This window comes from Condylura cristata, unplaced genomic scaffold (assembly GCF_000260355.1).
Source record: "Condylura cristata isolate star-nosed mole 26May11 unplaced genomic scaffold, ConCri1.0 scaffold00026, whole genome shotgun sequence".
Classification (NCBI taxonomy): Eukaryota; Metazoa; Chordata; class Mammalia; order Eulipotyphla; family Talpidae; genus Condylura; species Condylura cristata.
Window position 1 is genome coordinate 12,598,240 of NW_004567127.1, and position 11,660 is coordinate 12,609,899.

Genomic DNA, 11,660 nt, shown 5'->3' on the forward strand with positions numbered 1-11,660 from the left:
TTCCCACAGCTACCTCTTTAAATCAGGAATCAAAAAGATGGTAATGTAATTAACATGTTCACAATTGCATTTCCATCCTTTAATTAAGTCTTTGTGGCAGACTAGATATTAGCAATTATAATAGACATAAATAATAATAATCTAGTATTCCAGTTCAATGACTTGATTTTTCAATTTGATATTTAGTGTTTGTCTCCATAAGTAGGAGACATATGTAATGAGAGTTCTTGGCCTAAATTCATTTTTTGATTCATCACTTAAGTGGATTTTAAATTGACAGACCTTAAAACAGAACCTCTTCTTGCATAAATTATTCCCTAGGAGAAAGTTAGGACATTTGAAAACTGATTAATGCTGGAGTGGCATTTAACACGTTTAGTTCTCTGCAACAAGAGAATTTGACTTATCACATCTCCATTATTTTTAATAAGGAGAACATTATGTCTTAATCAACTCAAACTATAATCAAACTTCATCAAAAAAAATGAATATTTTTGTCCTTTCCATTGGGAGCTTCCTATGCATAGGAATATTAGGAATAATCATATGCATATAAAAAGATGACAATGCAGAGCTGGATTTGCTATAAAAATAAGGAAAACTGAATACTTATGTTCCATTTAATTTGAGGATCTAAAATCAGAGCACCCTATGTACTAAAAAGAGGTGGAAACCTAGACAAATGATAAAGAATGTGACTGTTAATGTATTTGCAGTTTATAAGAAATTATGTTGAAGTTAAATTCATAACCATTTAAAAATAGACTGAAATGAAATATATATTTGTCCATGTTAAAATTTACATGTATAAGAATGTTGATACGTGTTCCATCAAAAATTAGAATGTCTACAAAAAAAATTAAAATGTCTGAAGTTGTGAACCTTGAAATCTAAGCTTTCAGAATTCATTTCCAAGTAAATTTTAGATAAAAACAAAACTTAAAACACCACCTGTCTAGTTCTCTCAAGAACTCCTAAAATTCCAGAAGCTACCTTTAGATGATGGTAACAGTTTAGTATGTTCTTATTACAGACCTTTTTCCAGGCATCTAATAGACATTTCATTATCTGTTATATGTTCTTTATAAATCAGAAATTAAAATAGCCTCATAAAAATGGATATATGCCCTATTTTTAAAAATTTGTAAACTACTCTCTCTCCAGAGTTTGTGACATAGTAACTCACAAAGTATCTAAGAGGATTATTTTCAGTATTAATGTATAAACTATAACAAGATAGTATTAAACAGAATAAAAATATCAGAAACTATCTTCTGTAAGAGTAAGTATTACTTTTGGAAACACTTGTTTCCTTAGGGGGTATTTGCTTAAGGGGTGATAGGGAAGTGTATTAATTACCGTGAGTCATAGTGAGTAACTTGCCAACACTCCAGTTTAGTCTGAAGTCAATAATTTTTAGAGCTTTTGTATCTTGTATTAATTAAATACATTACATCTATTGTACAGACATTAAAAATAAATCTAGAGGACATAAGTAATAACACTAAAAAAGTTAAAAATGAAAACATAATTCTTCATATTAAAAATTAATCATGTTAGTATTTTGTGATAATTTTAATAGTTATAACTATTTTAAATAAACATATCATCATTATAATTATACTAGTTGAATTCACTTACAGGTGTATTTTATTGCTTATCTATAATACTATTCATACTTTGAATATTAGTATAAAAATCACATAATATTCCACCTTGGGTGCTATGTTATTATGATTAAACTTTTGGAATAATTGACAATTTTAAGGAAGTATAAACAGTTTTGCATGAGGGAAATAGTTAGGAAAGTCAGGAAATAATCAAATAATTTCTCATAAAGATATAGCGATAGCCTTGTAAAATTTGAATACAACTTGTTTATTGAGTTTATTCTATAACACAGAACCACTCCTAAAGCAATTGCATTGCAATTAAATAAAAACAGAAATGCAGCTGAGAGAACGAAAGTTCAGAACATATTTCTAACTCTGCAAATGTATTGGAATGCTTATTTTCAAAGAGTTTTGTGAAAATGGTGAAAACCTAATTATAAAAGCCTCACCTGCATGGGGTGTTCTAAAATAATTTGAGATAATATTCTTCAGAAATTCTTTGCAAAAGCAGTCCTAGGTACTACTCACAAAAGATATGAAACAAATGACAGGTATTCTAAATTCCCAGATCAAATTACATATTTTAGTTGAAATTAAAACCAAACTGTATAATATTATAAAAAGCATATTTGCAAATACAGATTTTATCACATGTAGTCAGTCAACCCTTACATTGTAATTATTTTTGCAAATGTTAGTTTCTGAATGTTAATTTCCATTTCTTAGTTTGTTTTTATATTTAACTTTTGGTTTCATGTTAGAAGTTTCTTGTAAATGTATGAGTGGCTTTTACTCGTTTTCTGTTATATTTTCTTAGGGTCTGCCTGGCCCACCTGGTGAAAAGGGTGAAAATGGAGATGTGGGTCCTATGGTAGGTTTCTGGGTTTTAGTGTTTAATGGATGTTGTGTATTTTCACATTACCAATATATTATTAAGGTTGTATAACATGAACAAACTAATCCTAAAAGCTATTTATTACATTTTAGACTGATTTTTCCCATTTCCCTCACTCACCCTACATCTGCCACCATTAAAGTCTTTCATCATCTTGCATCTCTGTTCTCTTTTTCACCTTGGAATGACATTATAGAAATGCTCAACATTCATAGATTTATATCATGGCATGTGTTTCTCATTTCTTTAGGTACATGTGAACAAGGTGTGTGTAAACAATCATGCTACAGTTATTTATTAGTCTTTAGCCCTGGAATTTAATTTGGAATGGGTATAGATAGCTAATAGTGAACCAAGATTTGGATAATTAGCAAATATTAACAAAGTATTCAAAATTGATTGTTTTATGAAACAAAAGGAATTCTGTTTTGTTGCATCAGAAAACACCACACTGATATAAGAATCCTGTGGCATAATTAGTTGCATTTATTGATTTGGGCTTCTTCTCCAAGTGTATGTCAACTAACTCAACTGAAAAATTTGAAATACATGTGTCTGTTAAGCACTACCTTAGGTAAAGAAACAATTAGCCAAAGTAATTGAAATCTCTAATGAAATGCAGTGAATAGAGTTCCTATATGCTCCATCCTTTCAGTAAACATTACCCTTAGTGTTTACTCTCTTAAGAACATGTTTCAATATTTTATTCTTCAGTGTTTGATTTTCACTTCGTTAAATAATAAATGTTAATACAGGGAACTTAAAAATAGGGAACATAATCAGCACCGCTGTTTCAAATAACTGTCTAATACTTCAGTCATATTCTCCAGGCTCAAGTACATAGCAAGCTCCCAGCTAGATATTACAGTTGTGGTTCCCTGACTAATTAATAGTTCTCCCTAACCTGAAACACATATAAAAGAGTTTTAAGTATACAAATAGGTGTAAGTATCAATTAATAGTTGAGAAGCTTTTCAACAGTGGTGTAAATAATTCTGACTTTTAAAAATTAACTAATTCCCTAGTATTCACTACACATTGCTTGTGTCATGATCTTGCAGTAAGGTATGTAGGTTATGGCTGTTTTGTAAAAAAGTGCCCAGAGATAATTTTTATGCATAATCAAAATGAAAAATTTTGCTTTCGGAAGAAAGACAACTAACTAGTTAATTTTTGATACAAAATCAAAAATACAATAAAACTGACTTCAGTAGACTTTGTAAGGTTAAAATCTACTCTAGCACAATTTCTTGTTCCAACTTTCTAGTTCCTTTATATATGGCATTCCAGTATCTCATGGCACAAAATATTTCTAATTGCATTATGGTTCTTTGTAACAGATATTAGTAATGGAATTATCTTTTTCTAGCAGCCCTAATTTTCCTCTAGCTATATGTAGAGTCATTTGCTAACATGATCCATCATGAATGACTTTTAACTTTAACATACTTCATTGGCTATCATTTTATAGGCTGAAACTTCTTTTCATTTTCATAATCATAAAAAAAATATTAAGTAATACATTTGAGTTTGTTCCTCATAAATCTTAATATTCATCTCTTACAGGGTCCACCAGGCCCACCAGGCCCAAGAGGCCCTCAAGGTCCCAATGGAGCTGATGTAAGAACTGTGGAATAGATATTTTGATATTATGTACAGGGTTGGTATTATTTAATGTCACATGATGACTACGACGCAGTGGAGATAGAAACACCATGAAATGATGTTAGCAGTGGAAAGTAGAGCAAGTATTGTCCTCTTGACTTCATTTTATAGGAGAAGAAACATTTTTTAAGGGAAATAGTTATCCCATATAAAATAGGTATTAGTATACATTCAGTGTATATCATTGATAAGTGAGAAATATTTTCATATTATGATAAACTGCATTGTTCTATTCAATATACTAAAAGTTTGCCACATACAGAATAACCGTTTGATTCATAATTACTGAATTGCTCCAATTTAAGCTTTATCTCTGACAATGTTGAGAGATAATTTGTAATTATTATTCTTACTTTAATTCTATACTTCTAACATTCTTTATGTGTGAGTCTAGCACAGTGGTATTAATCTAAAAGCTTTGCAGTTTGTATTTTAGTCTATAAAACGTTAGAATAACTTGTGCACTATAATTTATGGGTCTCTACCATATAGAATGCTTCCTCTTAGTTGCGTAAAGATGATTTCCCCAAAGCCAATCTTGACTACTCTTCTAATATTACAGATGCTTGCGATATAATGCCATATGTATCTTACAGTAACCACTGCAAGTTTATCAGCTTATTTTCTGACTTCACCTTTACATTGTGGACAAGTCAGTCATACTCTTGTCTTTATTGGTTTTTGTTTTCCTGCTTTTCATTGTGGCAGTCTAAACCCAGATAGACTAGAAGCAGATGAACTAAAATAACTCTTAGATTTTAATTCCCTTCTATAATTTAAAGGTTAAGTGTTGACGTAAGTTTTTTTCATAGATTGCATGATTTTTAATCAGCCATTTTTTGTTACACCATGAAAGTCTACAAAATCACCCTCTAAAAGTGACAGAGAGATTGAAATTATGTTGCAAGTATCAACTGGCTGACTGGGCTTGGAAAAATTCATGCTTTCCATCACATTTCTGGCCAATTTGAATATCAAAGTAATGTAATTACTTTTTAAATTAAATTTTTAGCTGCCCAGTAAACTTGACAACTCAGTAAAATGTTTCATCATGTCCCATCCTTCAGATGACTTAGAATTTTATTGTTTCTATTTTTTATTTGAGAATAATTAGATATATACTGAAGAATGCACTATTTCATTACGAGAATATGGATCAATGTAGTCCTTTTCCCACATTGCAGGGGCCACAAGGACCCCCGGGATCTGTTGGTTCAGTTGGAGGTGTTGGCGATAAGGTAAGGAATGTACATCTGTAGTTTAGAATGTCAAGAATTGAGGACTTTGATACTTGCTGATATTTTAAGTGCTTCTAACAATAGCCTTTTAAGTCTCTTATGGATATGAATGTGATACCTTGCTTTTGATTGCTAGGTATTGTGTTGATTGATGCACGTGAAATATTTCCTTTAATCAATACACCTACTCAATGATTATATCATTATTCCTCAGGTTTTTAAGCTGAATCTTTCAGTAATTTACTCAGTGTTTTGTATTAAAATATGGCTAAGTCTGGATTCATGTCAGTGCCTCTCTAGCTGACTACTTTAAGTGTCTGTAATGACATTCATTATTGAAAGGAGAAAAAGATTCTTAGATGCAGGTGACTTAAAAGGGAAAAGAGACTCATTTAAATTACAAAAAGAATTAATCATTCATTTTACTATATTTTGAATTATATTTTCATTATTAATACTATGACCTGTCTTTGACACTTTTCAAAATAGCTGGCATGTGCCATAACATCTGAGTTCAGAATTGCTTTCTTTTCTCATAAACATGATTCATTTAAAATATATGCTCTTCTTATAAAAATGTCAAAATGAGTTTCTGATTTCTTATTTATGCATTCATGCTCATTTCTTACTTGGATTTTCAAGAGAAGCATTGACATTTGCTACATTTAAAAACAAATTGTAGAATTGCAGCTCCCGAGGGGGAGGTTTAAATTGACTGCAGTATGGGGAGAGGACCCAGTGGACTAAAATACAAATGACAGCCCCACCGGTGCCAGCTTTTTTCTTAAAGACTTATTTATTTATTTATGCATTGAAGAACTGGGGCACAGGCCAGAGGTGTGAAGCATAAGAAGATTCACCAGAGGCAGAGTGGGGAGCAGAACAGGCAGATCGAGGAGGTGCACTGCTGAGAGGAGCAGCGGGCGGGTCAGGAGAGGTCTGCTGTGCCATGTGGCTCCGCACCCCGGTGGGGGAATCACACTCAAGCCTTAGCCGTGATAGCCCTGAGACTTAAATCCTGCACCAACTTTGAAATGGCGGTTGGTGTAGTGTAGTAACGTACTTCTAAAGAGGTGTGAACCTGTACATCTGGGTCAGCTACAGTATGAACCCATGTTATCTCAATAAAAAAGCGAATACAAAAATTATAGACACACTATCCCTTTTAGAGAAGAGTACTACATTCCATAATATACAAATGTCTTTTGCAGCAACATGGATGGAGCTTGAAGGGATCATGCTTATGAAATAGGCCAGAAAGAAAAGGAAAAATACCGATGGTTTCACTCGTAGAAAGAGTATAAAGGACCAGGGGAAAAAATAACAATAATAATGAACAACTATATACCAGAGACATTTTACGGGGGTGGAATGGGGAATGGGATCAAAAATGGGTGGGGAGGGAAGTGCACGGGACTATGTGATGGCACATGGGTGATTTGGTGATGGAAGCTCACGGGGATTACAACAGAGATGGGAAAAGGTACAAAATGATGTAAAAATAAACTATTATCTTATTTTAAAAAAGACATTTTCTTAATTGGCTGATTATTAATTGATATTATCAGAAGCATGGTTTTATCCTGATCTTAAAAATGATTTGTTGCTTGGTCTTAAAACTTTTTGAATTACCTTATGCTTAAATTCACTTATTTTAATTAAAGAATTTAAGCCGTGGGGGGCAGAGGGGGAAGGTAATAGGATTAGATAATAGTATTTTGATATTTATTTCTATTCATTATCCACTTTCTAGTGTTTTGATTGTGCTTAATCCTGTATGATTAAATAGTTTCTTAATTATGTAATGAGAAAAAGTTTAAAGTTATCTATAATTTATTACATAACTAGTCTTGGTGTTTTTTCCCCCCAACGGACCTTATTATACTCTTAAATCTTTGTATTGAAAAAATGCACAGATTGTGATTTAATCTTACATGATTAAATAGTTTCTTAATTAATAAATCAGAAATATTGTAAAGTTATCTATTTCTTATTGCATAAAAACTGAAGTTTTTTTTTTCCTCAGTGGATCATTATATACTCAAATTCAAAGTTTTGTGTTGAAAAAGGGCATGTGAGTGAGTGGCGAACTTGAAGGGACCCTTTTTCAGTGGCCTTTTTTTTACCTTTGCTTCACCTCGTCTGGCCTCTGATGCCCTTTATATTGTTCTGAATGTTAACTGCTAATTTTAGTTTTGTCCACATAGCAAATTCTAAAACCATTAAATTGTTTAATAGCCTTTTCAGCTTATTGGACTTGTTCCCTAAAGTTTTGGGGTGCCATGGGAACATTTTAAAGTACTTTGGTTGTGCTTTTATGCTTTTATCTTCTGTGTTACTCTGAAAGATAGACATGGATGCCAGATGTTTGGAGTTTTGGGCAAACTCCCTTTCCATACTGTTTCCATTTGTTTAAGACCTATGTGGTAGCAGCTTGCCAACTTTGAATCTTACAACTTTGGTCAATCAGAATATTGATTCAGCTTCTTAAAATTCAGCAGTACCTGATTTTAAACTTATTGCCCAAAAAAGCATAGTCTTCATTTTTCTGTGTGACAAAGAGGCAATCGATAAACTAAAACATTTCTTTTTTCTCAACTCTGGGCTAATATAAATTGCTACTAACTCTACATAGATTGACTCTGGCCAAATGGTCTGTTATTTCTATTTTGGAAATGATATTCCAAGTTATTAATTCAATGAAAGGAAGAAGGGAAAAGAAATACTGATCTCCTTTAGTCACATTACATTTTGCAAAGTAAGTTTAACTTGTTTTTTATGTGATTATATTTGCTTTGGCTGATTTTGTACTTCACTGAACTCTTCAAACAAGAATAGGGATCAGAACATTACCTAAAGGGTTAAACGCACTTGATGATTTAGAGATACAAAAAGTTAGTCTTCATCTGTATTTTGAAAAAATGAATAGGAATGCATTTTACTAAAGTGAAAAGACTTTGTAATAACAACCTGCCTTTAAACTTTGACAATTACTTAAACCTCCCTTAATTATTTATATAATTATATATATATAACTTTATATATATATAATTATATATATATGATGTTATATATGTAAGATATCATTATTCATTTTGTGCATTTTTTCATCTTGGTTGTAATTCCCATGGGCTTCCCGCCACCAATTTGTCACCTACTATGCCCCACATTAAAAAAGGTAAAGTAATTTCTTCATAACCTGCTTAAGTTTAACTTCATCATGGACACCAATTAAAGGGGGACAATGAAATATGCACAGTGACTATTTTCTTTTCAAATAAAGTCATTTTTCTGACTAAATAGCCCATAATTAAAAATAGTTATTTTTCCTTTGTCTTAACTACTGTGATATAATCTAGGGGTCAATGTGGTGCATAAGAAAACATTTTGTATATGACCAATTTGTTTCTGTTATTTCTTTTTTCCTAAGATTTATTGAGGTATAATTGAATTAATTTAAGGTGTACACTTGGTATTTTAGTACATGTACAAAATGCATGTGAAATAATTCCACATTCCACTTAATTAACATATTAACATGTCCTTTGTTTCTGATTTTGAGCATATTATTCAATATTGTTAACTGTAAGTATATTGGCATCCCTTAAATCTCCAAAACTTATTCATCTGGCACAACTGCAATTTCATACTTTTTTGACCAGTATCTCCCCGTTTTCCTCACGCCTCAGTCCCTGGTAACTACCACTCTACCCTCTGTTTCCTTGAGTTTAAATATTTAGATTCCAAGTATAGGTAAGGTCATGAAGTGTGCTGTGTATATTGAAATGTTATATACATCCGGCATTTAATATGAAATTTTACAATTGACTGAATGGCAGAGTGCTGAAATTTTATTTCAAAGATGAATAATAGCTCATAAAAATTGTACTTATATATCATTCCATCATGCTGAGATAGCTGAATGATTCATTGCTTTATAAATAATGCAAATGCAATATTTTACTTGTAAGGTTTGCCTACGATATTTATTTGGAAATATTTGCTACTCATCTTGAGGAGAAATAACTTATAATCAGTAATACAATTAATAAATTAGTGTTGAACATTACATAGATAATTCTGGAAGTTAAAACGCACACGTTTATATATATATGTGTATATATATTATGAAACTATGTACATAAAATGTTATATGCTGTGGTAGTATGTTTATATTCAATGTAATACATGCTAACTAATTTATAAGCAGTACTGAGTACATTGAAAATACCAGTGTTAATAATTAAAGGAAAATCAGGCCTTACATTTAAAAAGAACAATTTCCACTTTCAATTTTCTGGTGCTGCTTATTTTGTGTAGAAACATGGTAAATTAATGTATTATATTACTTCAGTTGAAATATTGCTTGTAGAATATGATATTTTTATTCATTTATAAGTGGGAAGCATTAGTAACAGACTTCCATAAATAAAACCTACTAGTCTAAGAGATTTATTTGTTTGCCGAGCTATGAAATAGCCTTCCATATCTATACTGGGAAATAATAAAGGTTATCAAATTTATAATACCTATATCCTCAGAGACATAGGATTTAGAAGTTGATTTGTAATCAATAGTTCATAAGTTCAGAAGAGGATTCATAGTTGAATTGTAGTCATTTAATACGTATATTGAAAAGCACGCAACTAAAGACCTTTAGAAAAAATAAGGGAATTTAGAGGTAAAAATAAAACTATTAAAATCATTTCATTTTGAGAGTTGAAGCAAGATAATAAATGTTAATGATAATGTTAATATTTGTATGTGCATATATGTAAGTATGGTATATATGTTTATCAATGCTTGGCATACATATTGGTTAATAGATGAGTGTATTTATTGTCTTCAAAGTTAACATCAAAATTTTGTGAATAATGAATTTAACATGATGTCTGTTACTTCCCAAGCCACTTTGATATTAAACATTTATTGGCATGCATAAATAATCCAGTATTTTTCTTAAAATCATTTTAAGAAATCTACCACAAACATGACACTTAATAGTGAAAATTCTAAAACTTTTCCCTCAGCTTCAGACCAATCAGATATAGCCATTATTATATAGTGTTGGAGGTTCTAAGCAGAACCATTGGAGAAAAAAAAAAAAGTAACTCCTGGCACCCATAAGATCAAAGACAAAATAGAGAGTACAATTGCAAGGACATCTATTTTTTTTGTCTGACAAACAATAACATTGCTAAGGAATTGCTAAGGAATTACATGCAAAGAACTAGAATTTAGCAGAATTACTGAATTAAAGATCAACATAAAATTAATTTCATTGATATATATTCGTAACAACTGGAAATTAAATTTTTAATTATTCCATTTTGCATCAAAAACATCAAACATCTAACCTAATAAATCTAAGATATTAAAGAACCCCATACTGAAAATAACATTATTTACATGATTAAGGAAGATGGAAATAAACAAATCTATCATGTTATGCATGAATTGGAGACAAAAATCATTTAGATGTCAGTCCTTCTCAACCTATTGTATAAATTCATCTCAATCTCAGAGGAAATGCCAGGAAATCACTTATAGAAATGGCAATCTTTAATAACATTTATATGGAAAATAATAGTTGCAATTCCATTTAAAAAATCAGATGAGAAAGACTTACTGTACCTTCCATCAGACCTATTTAAAGCTAATTAAGACCATTGGTATTGACTCAGGAACAGACAAATAGTCAATGTAATTAAGAGAGAAAAGAACTTTCTCCTTCAAAGGTAACATACATCTGAAAAGGGATAATCTTATATCCCTACATCATGCACAGTATTGTAAGCAACATTTACTTGATAAAAATTCTACAATTTAAGAAATAAAGACAGCACCTTTAGAAGAACTCATAAAATATCTTTTGTGACCTTGAAAAGTAGATTTTTTTCAGCACAACACAATACGCACTACCTCTAAAAGAAAAAATTAGTAAATTGAATTTTTATCGACACTATGAACTTCATTTTATTAAAAGGCACCACTAAAAGAGTAACAAGGATATTCTGACCATGGGATAAGGAAATTCCAACTTATATATCTGAAAATAACTTATTAGTCAATCAGCGGTAAAGTACTGAAAAGAAAAATGGGCAGAAGTTGTATGCCACAAGAACATAAAAAGTGGTCAATAAAAATAAGGCATATGGCCCTCCCTGGTGGCGCAGCGGGTTAAAGCACAGCACTGAGAATCTGAAGCCACTTCCGCATGAGTTCGATTCCCGCCTGCCCCGGAGGTGA

General features: G+C 31.3%; 1 protein-coding gene across 1 annotated transcript in view; it reads left to right on the plus strand.

Moving 5' to 3' along the window:
- COL11A1 (collagen, type XI, alpha 1) overlaps positions 1 to 11,660 on the plus strand; it is a 168,838-nt gene that overhangs the window by 124,763 nt on the left and 32,415 nt on the right. The window contains exons 47-49 of the mRNA XM_004689723.2: positions 2,431 to 2,484; positions 4,075 to 4,128; positions 5,358 to 5,411. Of these exons, the coding sequence (XP_004689780.1) occupies positions 2,431 to 2,484; positions 4,075 to 4,128; positions 5,358 to 5,411 (162 nt within the window). The remainder of the gene's footprint in view (positions 1 to 2,430; positions 2,485 to 4,074; positions 4,129 to 5,357; positions 5,412 to 11,660) is intronic.